General features: G+C 35.3%; 1 protein-coding gene across 1 annotated transcript in view; it reads left to right on the top strand.

The window, feature by feature from the left end:
* Positions 1–474: 474 nt before the first annotated feature.
* Positions 475–20651, top strand: part of IGF1 (insulin like growth factor 1) — a 56506-nt gene continuing 36329 nt past the window's right edge. Inside the window, exons 1-2 of the mRNA XM_056341736.1 lie at positions 475–783; positions 5135–5291. Of these exons, the coding sequence (XP_056197711.1) occupies positions 721–783; positions 5135–5291 (220 nt within the window). The 5' untranslated portion in view covers positions 475–720. The remainder of the gene's footprint in view (positions 784–5134; positions 5292–20651) is intronic.

Genomic DNA, 20651 nt, shown 5'->3' on the forward strand with positions numbered 1-20651 from the left:
ATTGTTACTCAGCATATAGGCATGCAAAGTTTAATAACGTAAAGATGCATTAAGAAAGAAGCAGATAAACGACTGCCTGTCTTTCTATACTATATAAATAAAATACCTGTGCCCCTATGCTTAAATAAAATGTGTACATATATACAAAGGTATGCATATATACAAACAATGCCCTTATGTACATAAGTTTATACATATTTGAAATGCAGACACATACACATAAATACAAATGCACACATAGCAATGTGAAAGTTTACCAGAATACCTTTTCTTATTTTTCATGGCAGCACAAGCTTTTTTGTCTGCTAACCCCTCAGTCATTAATTCACATTCTTTTAAAGGGAAAAAAATATGCTTCTGTGCTCTAGTTTTAAAATGCAAAGGTATGATGTTATTTGTCACCATGCCCAAAAAAGTCCTTACTCGGTAACTTTGCCAGAAGAGGGAGAGAGAGAGAAGGCAAATGCTCCCCCAGCTGTTTCCTGTCTACAGTGTCTGTGTAATGTAGATAAATGTGAGGATTTTCTCTAAATCCCTCTTCTGTTTGCTAAATCTCACTGTCACTGCTAAAATCAGAGCAGATAGAGCCTGCGCAATGGAATAAAGTCCTCAATATTGAAATGTGACATTGCTCTCAACATCTCACATCTCTCTGGATTTCTTTTTTCTCATCTTTACTGCTAACAAATTCATTTCCAGACTTTGCACTTTTAAGAAGCAATGGAAAAAATCAACAGTCTTTCAACACAATTAGTTAAGTGCTGCTTTTGTGATTTCTTGAAGGTAAATCTTTATTACTATTTCAAATAATTTTTTAGTTTTATTTTACTGTGTATTGTCTGCTTCTGGTTTGGAGAGTATTGTGCACTTTTCAATAACATTGTTTTAGAACTGAGAATTATTTATAAATTGCTGAACATGCAGTTTTATGTGATCTGGAAAATGGCTGTGTGTAATAGTTACAATTACATAGATAACTGTAAGGGTAAACTATTGCAGATACATGTCTTATATTTCACTTCTGTTCCGAGAACTTTGCAATATTTCAGTTATGTCATTACTAAAGGGTCAAATTACATCATTGTCTATATTGTTAATTAATGCTTCTAAAAACAAGAACTTTTAGCTATTTTCTGCAGGTGCAAGGTTTTATAGGAAAAAAGGTATTATTCACATGTTAAGTTTCTGCAGTTTTATTATACACAATTATAGATAAAATGTTCATGCTTTCACAGGGAAACTTTTAAGGGATGTTGTTACTGCAGCAATTTTCTGGCAGCATTGTAGCATTTACTTGGGTTTTGTTTTCATAAATTAAAAGTAAATGTGAAGTTCAGTTTGTTTTCTACATTAGAATCCAGCTGCGACTCTTGCTGACCTTGCATATTTGTATAGCTTAAGCAATTGTACATAAAGAAAATGGAAATTCCCTTACATGTTCATCTCCAAGTTTTCCCTTGCAGGGAGGGTTGTTTCAGGAAAGTTTGCATGTGAAGTTTCATGTTATGACCCTATAATTTCTACACATTAACATACACTGTCTTTTAGTAAATTTGGCTTCAGTAGGTGCATTGACCTCTGTTTCTGTCAGTTGGCCCTAGTTCAACTTTCCATTATCAGCAAATTTTTATCCTTCAAGAAGTTTTTTTCTTTAATATTTTGCAAGGATAATTACGCAGTTGACAAAATTCTCCTGTTTTAATTGTTTAGGGCCCATTTATTTTTTTTAAGTATCTTACACTTAAAACACACTTACCTCATTCCTTAATGTGATTCAAAAGAGCTGGTCTGTAATTGCAATGGATGAAACCATTCTCTTAATGTATAAATGGGCATTCCTTCCAATATACTTCAAAGATGATGATTTTTTTAAAAGTATTGAGCAAGGCACTAAGAGACATAAAAGTAATGTGCTAGTTCCTCAGCTGGTACATCCTGCCAAGCTTCCTTAGAATCAATGGAACATATTGATTTAGGTTAGGATGTAGCCCAGATTCTTTAATCAAAGTTAGCAGTATTTAAACTGTGATCCATTCGAGAGTATATATGCTTTATTTATATAATAACTACTAGTGATTACTATTACATACTAATTACATACTTCTACTATGGCTTGGTAATCAGGTCCAATCTCTATATAGCAAATTGTGATTTTGAATATAAACCTTGATTTTTTTTTTTCTATAGCATATACTATTCATAAAAATGCGATGGCCTTCAGGATATTTATAATTATTGTAGCTGTTCTTATATGTTATCAAAATGACCAAACACATGGAGAATTCTTATGCGCAACTTGTGCCAGTTGATAGTTTGTTAGACAAAGAGGAATTATACAAAAGAATTAAGAAGTAAAAGTGATGCAGAATGTTCATATATGACATTTCTCTGTGGTGCCACTCTCCTGGACTATTAAAAAAGGAGTGCAGCAAAAGCTGGTTATTTTTACTGAAAAAAAAGAGGAAATTCCAGCTGTGAAAATATGGTCAGTCATTCTATGCAACTAAAAGAAGTGCTTAACCAGGCTCATCCTGAACCTGTATTCAATTTCCAAATGTAATTAGATGCTTCAATAAACCCCACCCACATGCCAATGCATTTTTTTCTTAAACTCTCAACTTTCTAGTCAATTTGGGGACATTGCAAGCACCCTGCCTGTTTGTAAAGAATGTGAGGCAATATTGGATTACAACTTTGTATTTTCTTAAGACTATTCCCCTCAGACATAAATGGGAACTTTGATTTTATCACAAACATATTGAACTAACTAATGTTATGCTTATTTAGAATGATGAAGTAAAGTTAGTTTGAAACTATGTTTTGGAATTAGTTTTCATGAAACAGCACTTAATTTAAACAAATAATTGATTGTGCCCTAGAAACATGTGAGTCTGTTTTCTTTTCCCCAAAGTTTTTACTTGTTTGAAAGTTCTTGACTGTTGTTAAATTTGAAGATAGAGTTAGAAATTCTCTGTGCTTTATACTGTGCAGCCTTTTTGGCTTCCACTAAAGGAAAAACAGTAGATCATCTGTTTTGTTGTAGTTCAGTGCTGATACTTATCTGAAAATGCAACCCAGCTGAAAAGTCTTGAAAAATACAAAACTGTTAAATGTCTAAGATTTATGTTTATTTCTGGCCCAAATGTTATAGAAGAACAAAATGTTAAATACATAATATTCTTGTATTTGTAATGTCTTTCAGTCTTCTGAGGCGGTGTGCTAAACAGCTTTCTGCTTTACCTCCTCAGAACTGGGAACCATCTTAAACTGCAAGTGCATCACATTTATCTTAGAAATTTAAATATATGGCAAGGGGAAAAAGAAATTGATGTTGTTTAGATATGGAATTATTACAGGAAATAATGCTTTATGTTACCATCATTCATTTGTAATCTGATCTTCCTCCATCTGCCATTGAAGTCATGTCTGTGCATTAAAGCTTGTTGGTTTTTGCATGGCAAAGTTGGCTAAAGACTCTTGTGAATGGGAAAATAATTATTCTTTCTTTTTATGATATATCATGGGATTTACATTTGTTCATTATTTTCACAGTGGAAATACTAGGAAAAAAAGGAGGATAAATTCCGACGTATTTATAGACTTGTGTCTTATTCAGCTTTGACTTCAGTTGAAATAGAGGACTCATCCAGCAAGGTCCTAAGATCCCTTGCCAACAAAATATGAATTCTTAAAAATTACTGACTAGAGAAGGCTCAATATCCCTCCCACTGGATCAGATCCCATGTGAGCAGACAACAGATAATGTCATGGGTTTTTTCAAAAGTTCAATGAAAAAATAAGATTAAATGGTCCCTGAAACCCTGAAAGAAACTTTAGGGAAGATTAATCATTTTACTCCAATTACTTTGTGCTAGTCTGCTAATACAAAGCAGTTTTAAGCCAAGGTTAACTGTATGGGTGAGAAAGATTTGTAACTTCTTACCTGACTGCAATACTAATGTTAACCTTGACAGAGAATGAAATTAAATGCAGATTTACACCTTTCAAAAGTAACATTTTGGCAAGTGATCTAAATCAGTTCAGGATATGTATTAAGCACATTTTTCACTGTCCTGCTACTAAATGTAAATAGCTTTTCCTAGTATTTTAAAAAAAATAATGCTATCTTCTTTGACATGTTGGGTAAGATCTTTTGTCGATGTAAATTGATATAAAAGGAAGCAGATAAATGGAATGGTGTAAATTTACACCGATTGAGGATTAGCCTTCTTTCAATCATAAATCCAGGAAAAAGGTAGTTTGTAACCACATGTAAATGAGAAAAGAATGGTCACCTCTGTGTATACCTCGTAGCCAAACCTGACTAAGAGGATATAATGCAGGTCAGTGAAAGTATAGCTGCTTCCAACAAGTAAAAATACAAACACTCCCACTAGTGCTCCTCTTAATTTCTTGAATGCTTCCGAATGTTAACCTGCTAGAAACAGAGGACTGTGAGTCATTGAACTTGGTCCCCTACTTATGAAAGGTCCTGCATCGACTCTTCTGTAACTTTGGCAAGCTCTACCTTGAATCTTTTGTCTTGTCCTGGTATCTCCCCTTTTAAGGTGCTAGAGATTCATGGAGTACTAATTATGAACTCTTTTCCTACTGGGCAAAATTTCCTTCCATCCAGGTTACAGCCATTTATTCTTCTGCCAGTGCTGTTCTTTAGTTTAAGTAGCTCTTCTCCGTCATATGTCACCTCCATCTCCCACAGTACGTTGGCAGACAACTGTCATATTCCCACTTAGACTGTCTGGTCTTAGACAAAATAATTCAAGTTTGTCTAGTCTTCCTTGCTGTTATTATTCCAGGCTTCCTTTTGTCTGTTTTTAGCACTCTTCCATATTCTCCTTTTGCAGGAGCAACCATAAATCATAGTTACTACAAGGTTCTCTAACTATGTGTGAATGTAAACCAGAAATATACACCAGAGGAAGTAATCAGTTTACAAAATACACAGACTACAATATGTAGACAGTTGCAAAATTATGGTGAGGCATTTCCTGATACTGTGTTTATTGTCTAACAAATTACAGTACAAATGCTTTCTCAACTCACAAGGGCGCAGGAGTAATTTTCTTTAGGACTCTGTTAAGAAATTCTGACGCTACTTTTGCTTCCTTGGCAGGTGAAGATGCACACTGTGTCCTACATCCATTTCTTCTACCTTGGCCTATGTTTGCTTACCTTAACCAGTTCTGCTGCTGCTGGCCCAGAAACACTCTGTGGTGCTGAGCTGGTTGATGCTCTTCAGTTCGTGTGTGGAGATAGAGGCTTTTACTTCAGTAAGTCAACCCTTTCTTTCTTTGAACTGCTAAACCTTTCCATGTAATCCATTGGAGTTTGTAACTGCTCTATACAAGCTTAGAAATGGTGAAATCAGGCTGCTGAGTACGACTAGTGTCATCTGTCTTGGAGATGCCCATCTTCAAAGACCATGAAGTCTCAGTAAAGAATAAAGCTGTGCCTGCATTCAGCCTCTCTGAGTTTCTGACAAATTTTCCTTTTCAGGCATGTTATCATTTTTAACCATATTCCAGCTGCTGCTATTCCACCTGCTACACGACTGCTTTCTGCTGACCTGCCACTGAAATTAAATGAATGAAAGCACATACTAGACCCAAGATATTCAAGAGGCAGAACTTCATGTACCTGTTATGTCAGACTACTCATAAAAAAGTTTAAGTACACACTGTATCATATCAAAAACACACTAAGCTTCAACATCTGGTTTGAAAAAAGCACAGCTGGAAGGCAGCAAGCAGAGTTACCACATCCAAGTATCCACATATTTCATCAGTTAAATACAGGTGAAGGAAAATGCATGCATGGTGAGATAATAAAGATTAACACCAGTATAGAAAACAGATAAAAATTTCTGCAGTAGTTTGGATATATTGGTACTCAATTAACTTTTTTGAGCAAGACCTACACTTTGGAAATGAACATCACAGTATTTTTTCTTTGCTGTGTATTAGACCGTGCAAAGTTACTCAAATAACACAAAATTAATGAAACTTTTAGCTAGGGATATATTAATTCTGAATTAATTCATTAATACATTTATTCAAAACATGCCAGAATTTGTGCATTTAGAGCCTCTGAAGGTAACATTTACTTTTAATAATAATATGTGCTTGTCTGAAGTTACCTCTCCTTCAGGGCCTCAGTTACCTTTCCAAACAAGAATATAACTAGGAAAAGAAAATATGGAGTAGTTAGGCAATAAAGACAATAAATTAACTTCATGGGGTTTTTTCTATTTATTTTTTTATTCTTTGTGAGGTTTAGCTATTTATTTAATTAATTTTTTATTTCTTTAATCTTTGTTTTATCCTAATAATTCTTGCCTTCTAAGCTATCATTTTTGTTTTTCTGATCTTACCCTCTCTATTTCTATTCATTTCTATTCACAGACTTGTTGCTTTCAATATTTTTCTCCTTGCTTGTAATAAAAATAGAAATCCAGATTCTTACAGAGTCATAGAATAAATCAAGTTGGAGGGGACTCATCAGGATCACCAAGTCCAAACTCCCAATCCAAGAGCATTCAGTCAATCCAAGATGAAGATACCACAACTAAACTGGAACAAAAGTACAGCTGTCCCAAACTCATAAGTGACTTACCTGTAGCATTACTGATTGCTTCTTCAGAAAAGACATATTTTCAGGGGAGGGTAATTGGTCCTAAGGGTCATTTTCCCTTGACATTATCAGAGATTTCTGGGGAAGATGGATAGAAAAAAAATGACCAACATTCAGCAAAAGCTTTGACATCACCATACAGTGCGCAGTGCTCCCTTATGCCCTTTTATCACAGGGAAAGCAGGAGGAACACCTGAAAGCTGACATACAAGCTGCAGACATTTTCACTATCTTCTTAGAACTTTCTATTTAAGTTTATCTTTGACACTGGGAGCCTTAGTTTCATATCCACTTAGTAATTCACTAAAGAAACCTTTCTGTATTTAACACTCTAGCTATCATTAATGAGCATCTATTCTAGGGTGCTGTTTAACTTGGTATTCTGGTGCTAAACACAATATTAGAGCTTCTGGAATCTCTCATGAAGGAAATTACATTTTTCAACTAGGTCTTTATGTTTTCATTTGAAAACCAAAATGTGTTACATTCGTCAGCTGTTGAGTTACACTTAAGGGGCTATTTGAGTGTCCTACAAATACTTTCTCTTCATGGCTGGAAGGAATGTAAAGGGAGATTTTCATCTCACCCTCCTGTTTTTGCACTAGAAAACAAAAAGACAATATACTGCATCCTAGGAATAGCATAGGATATTTTTTATTTTTTTTTACTGTGCATGTCTCAGGCATTTTCCCAGTCATTCCAGCAAAATGTTTGCTGTTTTTTCAGAGAACTATCACACTTGCTTACTGCAAGAGTGACTGTTACTGCCAAGTAATCAAATGTACTATTCTGTGTACTCTGTGTTCCTCAAGGTAAGAGGACATGCAAAATGTTAATCACCAGCAATAACTCTCTTTGTTTTCAATCTCAGTTATTCTAAGGTTGTACAATCTGTTCCACACCTCTGCATTCCCTAAGCTAGATCATCCTTACTTTAAAATATCAGGATGGGTTGTGAAGTTTAAAAGGAGATCTTTACCCTTGCAATCTTGAGTTTTATTTGCTGTCAGTAAAGACTTTCTCTCTAGTTTTCTCTGTTGTTTTCTTACATTCTGTTTTCACTTGAACTAATGTAACTGTTAACACCAAAAAGGTCTACTTCGTTTTGTATGGAAGACTGTGGAAGGTTTTGCTAATGAGCAACCACCCTGTTTTTGGAAAGTCTTGTACTGTCATAATCAATAGACTGCAATTGCAATATTCAACAGGAATTTTATTAATTTGATATATGGCCATTGGACGCTGAGTAATGTGCGTTTTCTACCCGACTACTGATTCACAAGGCATCAATTTAATCTCTTTTAGCTTTCTCTCTCTTATTTGTTACTGTTTAATCTAAAATATGAAACTATAGAAAAGTAAGTCCAGTAACACTGGTAAAACAACTTGACATCCTTATATCAAATATACTACAGAGTGCAGCACGTTACTGGAAGTTAAAGATGTTGCTCCATTTCTGGTGATTTTTTAAGAACGCCACATCATTTGCAGAAGTAAAAAAATCCAGTGAACTTTTTCTTTTATTGGGAAAAGGATGTCAATTAAGATTGTATTTTAAGCCTTATAGTCTCATACTCTGGTTCCCTTATATAAAGTATAATCAATGGTAATGTTTGCCTTGAACTTGCACAGGAAATAGCTGTGAGGGAAGGTTTTTTCTTCCGTCATTCTATATTTCACTAGGGACTCCAAATATAAAGAATACCTTTTGGCTGAGGTGGAATTCCTGGTTCAGATTCAAGGTCAAATCTTCTGACAATTCCTTGGGAGCTGTGGGTGGAAATGAAGATATAAATAATTGAGTTACTTTCTTTTGAAACTCTGTACTGCACAGCCGCAAGGCTGTCTATGGTTAGGACTGGGAGAAAAGAAATTTCCTTTATATAGTCTACTCTGCCCAACTTCCTAGCTATAAAAGGAAATCTTTACAGCTTCTGAAGAGATGCCCCAGCTGCTTACCACACACAAAGAAAAATACTGAATTCAAGAGGAAGTCAAATATGGTTTCTACCACTCCCTTTCTTCACAAGCTAGACAGTGAAGGACCATTCTTAGAGAATTTTAGGGGAGAACACTGCACAAATCCCAAAATAGAGCACCTGCTTTTTCCTTTGGACACATTTAACCCCAGCCAGCACTGACTACTTCTTAGACAGCATTTCCTCTCCCACGATTCACTAGTAAAAGGCAGTTTCTTGCCACCTCTTATCCAGCAAAATCTCTCTAGCAGAGCTCCTGCCACTCAAGTTCCTGTGTGCTAATTTGTATCAGGAGAAGCCAACAGAGAGCCTGGCCACTGTTACACAGGTGGCTACACTTAGGCAACCATTAATGCTTCTGTAGTCTCACCAGCTCTGTCATGAAGCAAAGTGGGATGGCTGCTATGTTCGTTTGAATTTTAATGCCTAGAAAGGTCTACCATGCCAGTACTATTACAAAACAGTGCTGAGGGCAGAGATTATTGGCAAAACTGAAAGGACAAATTACAGGAAACACAGAAGCAATAGCCCAGGAAGGGGGAAATTTTGCTTGAAATAGTCTAGTCTTGTCACAGGAATTTACTTTGTAGATTAATCAAAAAAGATTTATTTTTTTTTTCTTAATACAAGTTGAATTTGATTTACAATCATTCTTTCTTGCTCATGTTGTTTCCTGAGGACTATTACTACTACCATGAGAAAAGAAAGCAACAGTTTGCTTTAAGGAGCAAATGCTATATTCATTTTTATCTAGTTTCTTCTCCTCTGAAAATATACCTTTCCAGCCTAATTCTCCCTGTATCAACTGCTTTGTGGAGAATCATTACAGATTTTTACTACACCTTTTTTTCCACTAAGACAATCAGAATTGTGTGTTGTCCTTGAGAACATCCCCCACTGTGCACAACATAAGACTATTGGCTTATAATCATCAGAAAATCAGGTAAGACAGTGAACCTAATTTTGGGTAATCAGAGCTGTCATCATATCTCATTGCTTTGTAGAATGAAGGTATATATGGAGGAATTGCTGCCTTACAAAGGAGGAAACAGGTGGCACAGCAATAGGCAATTATGTTTTGCTTCTTCCATTTCCCTTTAGTTAACAGCTTCTTGTTTACTTCAGGAAGTCTGCTTTTAAGATGTTATTAAAGTTTCTAGGCCTGTCAAACCTATCAACATAATTACAAGAGATGGCATGGCACTCAGTTCTTTAACTACTCCATACCTGTAGGAGCTGTGAGTCATTAGCTCCTCTCTGTGTCCCTGATTGAGTCCCTGATTAAAAGGAATGTTAATGTTGCAAGCCCAGCAAGATCCAAGAGTGTTTTTAAGTTTCTTGGTCTGGCCACGTGCCCCATTCGTATCCAAATCCTGTATCCATGGAAGATTTGAGTGTATTCCTCAATCTTTATCCTCAGGTTCCTTACTTCTTACAGGAAAGCTAGCCTGGAAAGGAGCTATGGTGTGCTTTAGCCAGGTTTGGAGTGTCAGTGCTCAGGGAACCAGGTCTATAGGCACAGCTGATATGCCTCTACAAGAAAAAAAAGAGTAGCTCTGGCTTTTGGAATGGTATCAGTTATCTGACTATACAGTGATACATGTTTGATGTGTGCTCTCTTGCCCCTGGTAGTAATCACTGAGGAAGTTTTCTGAAAATAAGCCAGTCTTTGAAAGAAATTTGTCCTTTTCTACCACATTAAGAAAGGCTAGGGCATGTTCATAAAGGCTAACCTTAATTTAGTGAGTTTAATCTTCTTAATTGCCTCTTTAATAAGAGAGAGGTTCTGCCTTCTTTCTCCATGGATCACACAGCAAGTGAGTAAATTTAGACTCTGCAAACAGGTTTCCTGTGCAGCTAGTTCTCATGTCACCAAGAATTTCATATTTTTTCAACCTTTTCATTAAGTGGGACTGTAGTAATGAAGATAATTTTAGTGAGGTGACTGGAAGCAAACCATTGATCAACATTTCAACAAGAAATATCTCTGCAAAAAGTGTCTACTACCAAAACCAAATAAGTATGGTTTCTCCAGAAGTTCAATTTATATGTGTCCTTATTAGTTAGCTGTTAGATGTTAGAAATGTTAATGCTTTTTATGATGTTTGCCTTTATCTATGCACTAGACCAAGTTTCAGATTTGGTCTCAAATAGCAGAAAGCTGTTATTTGACATTTGATTCTCTAACTGCTATATGTGTATTTAATATGTTGTTTAGTCTCATGTTGGATAAAGTCACTTAAAGAAGCACTTGGCAAGATCAGCATTAATTCTTGGCATAGCTGCCCCTCTTACTTTTCCACTGAATCTTAAATACCAAGAAAAACCCTTCAGTGACTTCAGTTCTGGCATACGTTTTATGCAATTAGCCAAAACCTTTATATATGGACCTTTTCATTTGTTCTGGTATTAATAATGCATTTGCAATATTTGATAAACATCAGCAAGAGTCACAAAGCAAGTGATTCAGTTTAGCAGAACCACACAGTTTCTTAAATAAAACCTTTTGCACTAACTGCTTGAGCACCTACAGCAATCTATATAGAATGCTCATTCAAATAATGAAGTTCATACAGCCATTTCTCTAGAGCTTATTCTGTACTTTAGCTTTTATGTACATTTCAAACCCTATCACATCACTGAAAATGAAATAGAGACTGAAAACTGTTTTAATCTCAGAGATTTGTTAAAAAAGATGGATCTGAACTTGTTTATTAAACCATACCCAAATGTCAGTATTTGCCCATGATACAAGCTTAATTGTTGAAAAATGTGACAACAAATGAAAGGGGTAACTAAACAGTTAAGTCATTTCTCAGTCTAGAAATCAAGACAAAAGTAATACCACAAATGTATACTTATTGAAGAATTTATGCTAAATTTATCTCTGGTAATAACCACGGGAACTTCCGTGTCAATAAGAAGAAAAAGCCATTAATTCATACTTTCTTTGTGGTGCATTTAATGCAAAATCACTATGCAAGATATAGCCCAGGTACTGGGTCTAATTGTTAAGTAATGACAGGTGTATTTCATGTTTGCATCAGTGAATGAGGTTCTGAGAACAAGAATGTTAACACATCCATAGCCTTTAAAGGGGCATACTGTATACTGACCTGGGGGTGACTCCAACCTATAGAAGATTTTGTATTGTCACTTTAAGTAAAAGTTTAAATAATTTAATCCAGTTAAATACTAAATGCCTATTTCAACCAAAAGGCTGTACCTTAGGCACTGGTTAACATATAACTTGGAGAGTAATAGAATAAATGGCTTTTCTTACTGTATCAAAGCAAGAAAAGTCAAATGCTATCTTCTTTTCAGACTTCTTTAAATATTAGGCAAATTACACAGGTAAGCTTATCCTGTCAGTTTTATCTGAACAACTTTTAGGTTAAATTTCTGATTGCTTCAATGCTAATTCCTGGTAAACTGGTTAGGAGTGCCTTAGAAAACAGCTTTGAATTCCTTAGTAAACCTAAATGCCTAAAAATCAGACACAAGACTGAGATACTTGCTGTATTTTCTGATTGAATCCCATGGATAATGGAATTGAATCTGTTTTCAATGGTCTTGCTCTTACAAGACGGAATGGAAGCTGTTTGCTTACCTCGTGTTAAATCCTTTGCTAGTGAAAATTGGAATAGCTTCCTTTTATCAAAGAAACAATTTAGGTCTCACCTCTCTCTTCTTCATGCCCCCGCCCTCCCCCCCCCCCCCCCCCCCCCCGAGTTTACACAGCATATGTATATATATCTTACTTTTGAAAATTCAGCTGTGGTCCCAGTTTTCCCAACTACGCAATATAACTGTTCTACAGTAAGAGAATGCCTCCAGACGGCAGGCCCTTCTGCTTCCTTTTGTGCCCATAAAGGTGTGGAAGTAGGGAAAGAGTGTCCTGACAAAGTACTTCCACTAGGAAATTATGGCTCATGCCCAAACCTGAAATTATATGATTTTTTTTTTTTTATATATACAGAACTACTGGTTTATAGTGTTTGTGTCTTTGTGTTTTGGGCAGAAATTTGCACAAGGCTGAGTATGCAGAAAAAAGAAGGGGTTGGCTCAGACCATTCTGGCTCAATCCAGCTTAGTGAGCAAAACAGTTTTCTTTCTGAAAATAAATATTCTAGCAATACTTATTAAATATTTCTATCTTCAAACAAGTAAACACTTAAGTAACACCCCCAGCTCCTATAAACAGCAACTTCTAAGGAAAGTAAATACTACTGAAAATTGTTTTTGCCTCAAAAGAATGTTAATTAACAGCCATATCCTACTAAGGCAATAGATAAAAGCTTAAATCATGCACACAAACTCTGTATTTCACAAGTCTATATTCTAAAGAACATTTTTAAATGTATGGCTTATGCAAAGTTATAAAAACTCTTAGTGTTGAGGGGAAAATGGTAGAAAAGATGTCATTATGGTTGTTGACCTGAAAGGGTGAGTACATACCTGATTAGCTTAGATGGCTGTGTGGTACCATGTATAATAAACCCACTTAGCAACCGGGGGACTTTTTCAGAATAGCATTAACTATACTGAAGGTTTCTTTTAACTCATGAAACCCATGCAAATGACTACATAAGAGCTTCTACTATGGTAATGAAATTTTTACTTCTTTTTGTAAGTCTTCATTGATTACTTTAGGTTACATGAAAGCTAGTAAGGGCATCTATTTTAGGTTAACATAGCAGGTTTAAACTGAATACATTTCATACCTTGAAACTTCTGTAGACAAGTAAGATGTAATAATTTGTTTCTACATCCCCTGAATTCCTGAATTACTAGTCAACAGGTCTTCCATGAAAAAACTTAGTTTTTCCTACGTATTTCAAGTTTTATGTTTCTTTCCATTAAAGTTTCCAGCCTTTCACAGACATATTTAGTTTGGCAGGAAGAATCCGGTGACTCATAGACTGAAGAGATTTGAGAGCAAGCTACTGAAAATGTATCTAATTTCTTCTTGTGTAATTTGGGAGCAAGCTACTGATAGTATTTCTAATTTTCCTAGTTTAATCAGATGTATTATTGGCAAATGCATGTCCTGAATAAAAGCCATGTTTATTCCTGCAATATATAGCTAAGGTTAAATGAAAAACACCATATGTATTTGCTTCTGGAACACCTCTGTTTTTCCTAATTGTTTCTGGCATTTTGCTCGAAATCAATGGGCACTGAATGAAAACAGAGGTACTACTGAAATAATTTGCATTATGACACCACTTATATTTTGAAATTCAGTAATATCAAAGTATTCCTTACTGATGCTTTTTGGTGGGGTTTTATTTTTCTTCTTTATTTTCAAGGGAGGATAGAGGTGTAGGAAGAATAGGTGATGTTATTATACCTCCGTGATTCATATAAAGAAGGATAGATGTATTAGAAAAGCTCTCATTTGTATTTTATGTTGTTGACTGTATTGTTCCTTCCGCCTTTTTTTCAGACAAAGTGCTTATAAATTCAGTTCTTTCTAGACAGACAATCTATGACAAACATAATTTTAATTTATCCATACACAGACTGAACCTTCTGAATGATAAAGACTAAATAGAGCTTGATTCAATATACAGAAGGAGATTCTGCTTCGGATTCGTTATTAGGCACCTGAGGCATCTGAGTTACAGTTTACTCAAGCTCATTCTAGAGTCAGTGAGAGGAGTAAGAAACTTTCAGAGCTCTCACTTAGTTCTGAATATCCCATAGGACACTATTTTCCTTCTCCACTCTAAATTAAGCAAAGAAGCTATGGCAATTTTATCCTGAAGTTAGTTAAGTCATTTGAGTAAGGACTTCCCATTAAGAGCCTAAATTTTGGTGGGATTAATCTATTTAAAACTACACAGTGAACTGAAATGTGGAGATAAGGATGCACTCATATGGGCCACATCTCAAATCAAAGCAAATCCAAGCTTATTTTAGTTGCCATGGTATAATACACTTAAGCAAAAACCCAGAATGTGCCTTATGCAGGTAAAACCAGTTACAGTTGCTCCTTCGACCTTGAGTAGCTCCTGGGCCCTAGTCTATGTGTGAAGACTGTTGGAGAATTCACTCCACTCTGAGACTGCAAAAGTAGAAGGGAAGAGCTTATCTACCTTCTCTTTCTTGATATAATTGATAGAATATACTCTTACGTGTCATAATAAGTAACATTCCTTCATGTTTTATTCCTGCTTAATGAGACAAGGTGCACTTATCCATGCATAAATAATGAAGCAATTTTTTACACTGCTCTTCACATGGATTCATTTCTATTCTTATGAATATACATGCCCATCAGATTTTTAAGAAATTAAGACAATAATAATATTTAAAATTTAGAGTGACATTTAAATATCAGGCATCATTAAAGAAGCATTTTCTCCGTTAGAATGCTGTGCCATGAAGTATCATCATGGAGAAAGGACACAGAATGATGCTCAAGTACAATTTTGAGATACTAATTGATACAACAGGCATACAGTTTTGAGACACTCAGGCAATTTGAAAATTTAAAAAATAGCTACTTCTGACCTAATGAGCTCACTTGTAAAAGCACTAATATGACTGAGGTAAGACAGAACCCCACCTGAGGTTGTTAGCCATTCAACGAGTTGAATCAACAGCACAAGGTTCCTCTCCCTTCCTCACTTCAGTTCCTCCCATCACCCAAGGCAATACAGAAACAGTACAGAACCACTTCAAGGATAACTGCATTCCATGATCTCTAAAGTGATCCCTTTGCAGGGAACCATAATGGCACTAGTTTAAATTTCCAAACAAGTTAGAGGCAGTGTAGAAACTGTACCCTAGGTTGTTTGGATCTTGACAAATCTTTTTCAGTAACTGTATTGTTTTGAAGCAGAGCACAGCACTAAACCCCAGAAAGGACTATTTATATTCTCTGTGAATAAATATATATACCATTTAGCTTATTTCAGGATACTCTTAATATTGTGCATTGTACTATTCCCAGTTGGTCTGGCTTGAGGGAAAGGGGGTAAAAATGAGGGTAGTGTTTCCACAACATTTTTTCACTTCACAGTTGTGTATTGGCTTCTGCATTTAAAAATCGTAAAGGGTGAGCTTATGTATATATAATATACATGAACCATTTTCATATGGTCTGTACAGTTCTGCCACTATTTTAGGAATTAGATTTAGTAGATGTAATATAGTTATACCAAGATACAGTCATTTGAAAAAGTGGAATGGTCAATGTAATATGGTCATTAAAAAAATGATAGGAAGATATTGTTGTAGAATTTGACCCTTATCTTTCTTTTTGCAAACAATAGAATGAAATTCTACAACTGCAGCTCTAACAGTGTTAAGTCAACTACTATAATTTTTGTTACATAGTCATCTTATTTTAGTTTTTGAAAGCAGTAAGACAATGCAATAAAAGGCAACCATTTCCTGCTATAACTAAGATAAATACTAATAAAATGAGCAGAATTCATAAGTGGTAAATTCTTATTGTCTGCTGCTCTTTTCAAATAGAAATTTATGTTCTGAAATTAAACAGGTGAAGCTCAGATATGTGAAAAAAGAGCAAAAAATTTTTAACAAATCAGGCTTGAACTCCTTATCAAGAATCAAATACCCTGCATCAGATTTTGTATGCAAAACAATTATCTTTGAATTATGAAACAGGCGCAAGTGTCCTTGCTGGGGTTTCTTTAGGATATAATATTAAAAAAAAGTGTATGCCTACACTTCCATATGGCAGAGAAAAGAGAGACATTGTCAAGGAAAAGCTGATCTGTAGTATAATAAATAAGGGACACAGATGATATCAAAGGGGAAAACAGTGATGTTAATTCCAGGCTGGCCCTGTCCAGGAGTTTTTTCACTTCATAATGCACAATCAGGAATCCACGGATACTTCCTTAAGGTTATCTGTTAACTTCAGTTGGCTTTGCTCAGCGCACTGAGGATAGTGTGAGTTAATTTGAGGAATTCTCTATGTTCACTAAAGAAAACATTGATCATTGGTTTTCCGAGGCCTTTTGGCCATAAGTATCATTGCACCACAAATATTTTCCCTTGACTTGATTCCCACTGGTTTCTAACTAGACATCTGTTTTTCCTAAGAACTACCAGCTGAACTTTTGATATTTTTCCTTCTGTATTATAAATATAGCAAATAGAGACTCTTTTGAGCAATCAATACATACTACTCGTGCCTGATTTGAAAAGGGTACATGCACATCAAAAGCCTCATTTTTAACATTAATTCTAACCAGCCCAAAAGGTCTGTAGTGTAATTCTAAAGTTAATCTACCATTCATGGTACAAACTATTACAATTTATCAATTCTTCATATATAAGTGTTTGCTGCAGTGCCAAAATAGGTCTTGATTTTGTGGCAGGTAGATGGCTGCATCTGTAAGACTGAACACTAAATTTTTAGAAGTGTTAATCTATTTTCAAAAATTAGTATAAGTCTCATGAAAAGTCAATGAGAACTTGGAGGTTCCTAAAGGCATATGAAGCAGATTTTCAATGGTGTTTAGGCACTAAAGAGGCAGATGGACACTCAAAAGGTTTTCAAAAGCAGTCATGTATCTGATTTCCACTGAAATCCATGATAGGTGGTGCTAGGCAGGTGTGGTTGTGTGGGTTTTTTTACATTCTTCTAGGCATATGCTTGTGTTTTTAGTCACCTCAGTATCTTTGGAAATATGAGTCAGGGTTGTTAGCTACTTGTCTAAATTTTGCTTATGGACCTTATTGACTACTTGTGAAAAAGCTATCACTATTAAAAGCTCTTTAAAATAAGAATTGGCATAATGACTTGGCTTCCTCTCTGACGTTAAACATACTAATACGCTTAGTATGAAATCTTCTTATTTCTAGCATAAATATGTGAGGCATCAGATGAAAGCTAATAATTTCCCAAGTGAGCTAAAAATAATGAAGGCTGAATTTGAATAAATATTCTAAGAGGCGTTCTGGAACAGACAGTGGTTAATAAGTACTGTAAAAGCTACTTTTCTACTAACCTCATTTGCAAGATGCCAAAGCCTAAACATGGACCACAAACAATATGGGATAAAGATTGAACATGAGAAACATTATGATTGTTGCAGGATGTTGGAAACAATGCATAATTTATTGTTTTCTTTGTTTTCTGACCAGAAAAATATAATTAAAAATCCCTTACATTTCTTTAGGATGTCTTATTTAGGAGTTTCATGTCCTTGTGACTTAGACCTAGTCTCCACTGCAATAAGACCATCTGACAGCACCTAAACTTACTTGCAATAATTCTAAATGCATTGTAATATAAGGAGTAAGAGAATCTGCAGGCTTTGTTATAAAGCATTAGTTTGTATATGACAAATAATGGAGGAATGTATGAATAATAAACTTTTTAAACATGTGCTGCAACTCAAACAGAAAAGTTTAATGAAAGAACTAGTGACTTAAGCTGTGGTATTAAGAATCCCTTAAAATGAGGGACTGTTAGTCTTAATTTTGGTCATAGGCCAATCAGTTTTACATGGTGATACAGTCCATCGCTAAATGACTACAGTCTAACAAAAAATTGTACCCATAGTTATGCAGGATGCACACTTCTTGAGAGAAGGAAAAATAATAATAATTTAGATATTTATCCTATCTTCAAGATGTATTGGGTGGTCTCATGCCCTATTGACTTCCAAGATCCAAACACTGCAAACAATAAGAATTAATATTATCCTCCTAAACTCCTCTAGAGTGCTCATAGAAGTATTTGATTGCAGCACTCAGACAAATACATTATACCCTACAATTTCCCAGGAAATCATCTGCTTCTCTGAGCATTTGTAGGGGGTTTTGCCCTAGTAATTGCATATCCAAGTGGAGATGGTAAGGATTTTTTGTGCAAAGTGATTTTAACATTTCTTCTAGTGCTTTATATGTTCAAAACAGAATACAAATGTCAATGAATTTAACCTAGAGATACCGTGAAGTAACACCTTTTCTTTATACAGGGGAAACAGGCAAAAAGCAAAAGCAGATTTTAAAACCTGCAGCTGCAAGTGTGCCACTTCCTCAAAAGTAGCTTCAGCATATACCCGATCCTACCTGAGCTAACAAAGCACATTTGTGAGAGAGCTGGAAACAAAAGCAATTTAACCTTCCTTTCTTTTTGTTCAAATCTGAGCACCTTTCCAAAGAATTGTTGGGCTCTTTCTGCTTTCATCGGAGCAACAGGAAAATTACCTCATCCTTGTGAGCTGCAGAAATGTCAGAGCAGCTGTTGTACAGGGCAGCAGCAAAGCACTGACCAAGAACAGTTTTTGTTGCAAAGTGGCTGGTGATAAATAGAGTTCAGTGCAGAATCATTTAAAATTTTAAATTATTGAAATCTCTTGGTCCAGAGATCTGATTTCAGATGAAAAGGTTAAAAAAAAAAAATAAATTAAGAGCACAAAAGCATTTATTTTCCTTTTCAGCTAATGAAGGATCTTACTAAAGGTGGTACAGAAAAGTCCTAAATCTGTTCACAAAAAGTTCATGAAGTACTGTGGTTGCATAAATACCTCTGAGTTGCATGCTAAACATGCTGGAATAAGTAACTTCCTATCTTCAGTAATGACAATATAAATTAGGCTTATCCATTCATGGGTAATCAATTGAAACTACCAGTGGATAAGAATTCATTCTAGAAATTTTATGATGTGTTAGCAGAGACCACCAGTGCATTTCTCAACACTCACTATAAAACCATAATGTTTTTCACGTACCAAACTTTTTTGGCAATGGGCAGTTATCTACTAAATAAAAAGCAACTTCATATGTCAGTCTGGTTTTCTCCCTGCTTTCCCCACTCTCCATCACCATATTGTATGCAATACTTGGAAAACTGTTGGTTCTGAAAACACTAAACAAAAAAATTATGACTTTGTTGGTCCAGTCCATCCTAACTGTCCTTAATTCAACTTTTTTGTCAGTCAAAGGAACTGATAGGCTATCATTGCCATACTGCCAGTACAGACTCCTATTTTGATAAAGTTTTCATTTTGCTGTTTCTCTGTAATCTCAGGAGATGGAGATATGTCTCAGAAAACTAAGACCTAATTTGTATCAACAGTAGATTATTTTATTGATGAAACAACTATAATCACAGAAAACTTGTGGTTGAAGTAGGCAGCTGAAATCTGTAAGTACCCTTATTTCTTGTTTTGAGCCAGTACAGAAAATCCACCTTTTCTTTGAACAGCCTCTACCTCTTCGGTTTGTATTATATCCTCGTGCCATGCTGAAAGCAGAGTCATAATGCTATTTTGAAGTACTGCCTTGAATTCTTGAATTCTTTTTAGGCACATTTAAACTATAGTAATTTAGCTGATGGCTGTTTGATTTCAGTGCAGCCAGTGAGAAAGCAAGCAATCCAATGACCCCAAGTTCACTGAGATTGCTGGAAAATAAAAACAAGGGTTTGGAAGGCCAGTGCTTCGACACATAAAGAATTATATTGAATACTTCAAAAGATATAAAATTCTTAGAACTGTTGGACAGGCTTCTGTGTGTGAACTTTCCTGTCCAAGTGGCATTGCTAAATACCATGGCACCAATCAGAGGGCTGACATCATGTTGTTGTGTAACTCATAACCATAGCAATGTCACTTTTTAAAATGTGTTATAGGTGCATTTAGCAGCATAAAATCTCAGTTGTGTCGGATGTTAAATAAAGTACAATTCAGATTTATTTTGAAATATGAGCTCTTTATATATTTTTTTTATAAGGGGAAAAGAAAATGTAAAGCTTGTTAAGCCAATGTTCACACTGGAAACTTGGATTCAGACAACAGACACAGTAAGAACAGGTTTCATCACCAATATAACTCATAGTGCTATAGTTCAGTAAGAAAGCTAATCCTGACAATTTTAATGGACGACAATAAACTTGAGCTTCTAAGTTACAAATAGGCCACAATGCACCTAAATGTATACAGTCAATAAATAGCTGTACTCCCAAATTGCTGAGTAAATGATCTATCTGTTAGTTCAAGTTAACTTAGTATAGGTTAGGTTCGACAA

Source organism: Falco biarmicus, chromosome 5, assembly GCF_023638135.1.
Source record: "Falco biarmicus isolate bFalBia1 chromosome 5, bFalBia1.pri, whole genome shotgun sequence".
Taxonomy (NCBI): Eukaryota; Metazoa; Chordata; class Aves; order Falconiformes; family Falconidae; genus Falco; species Falco biarmicus.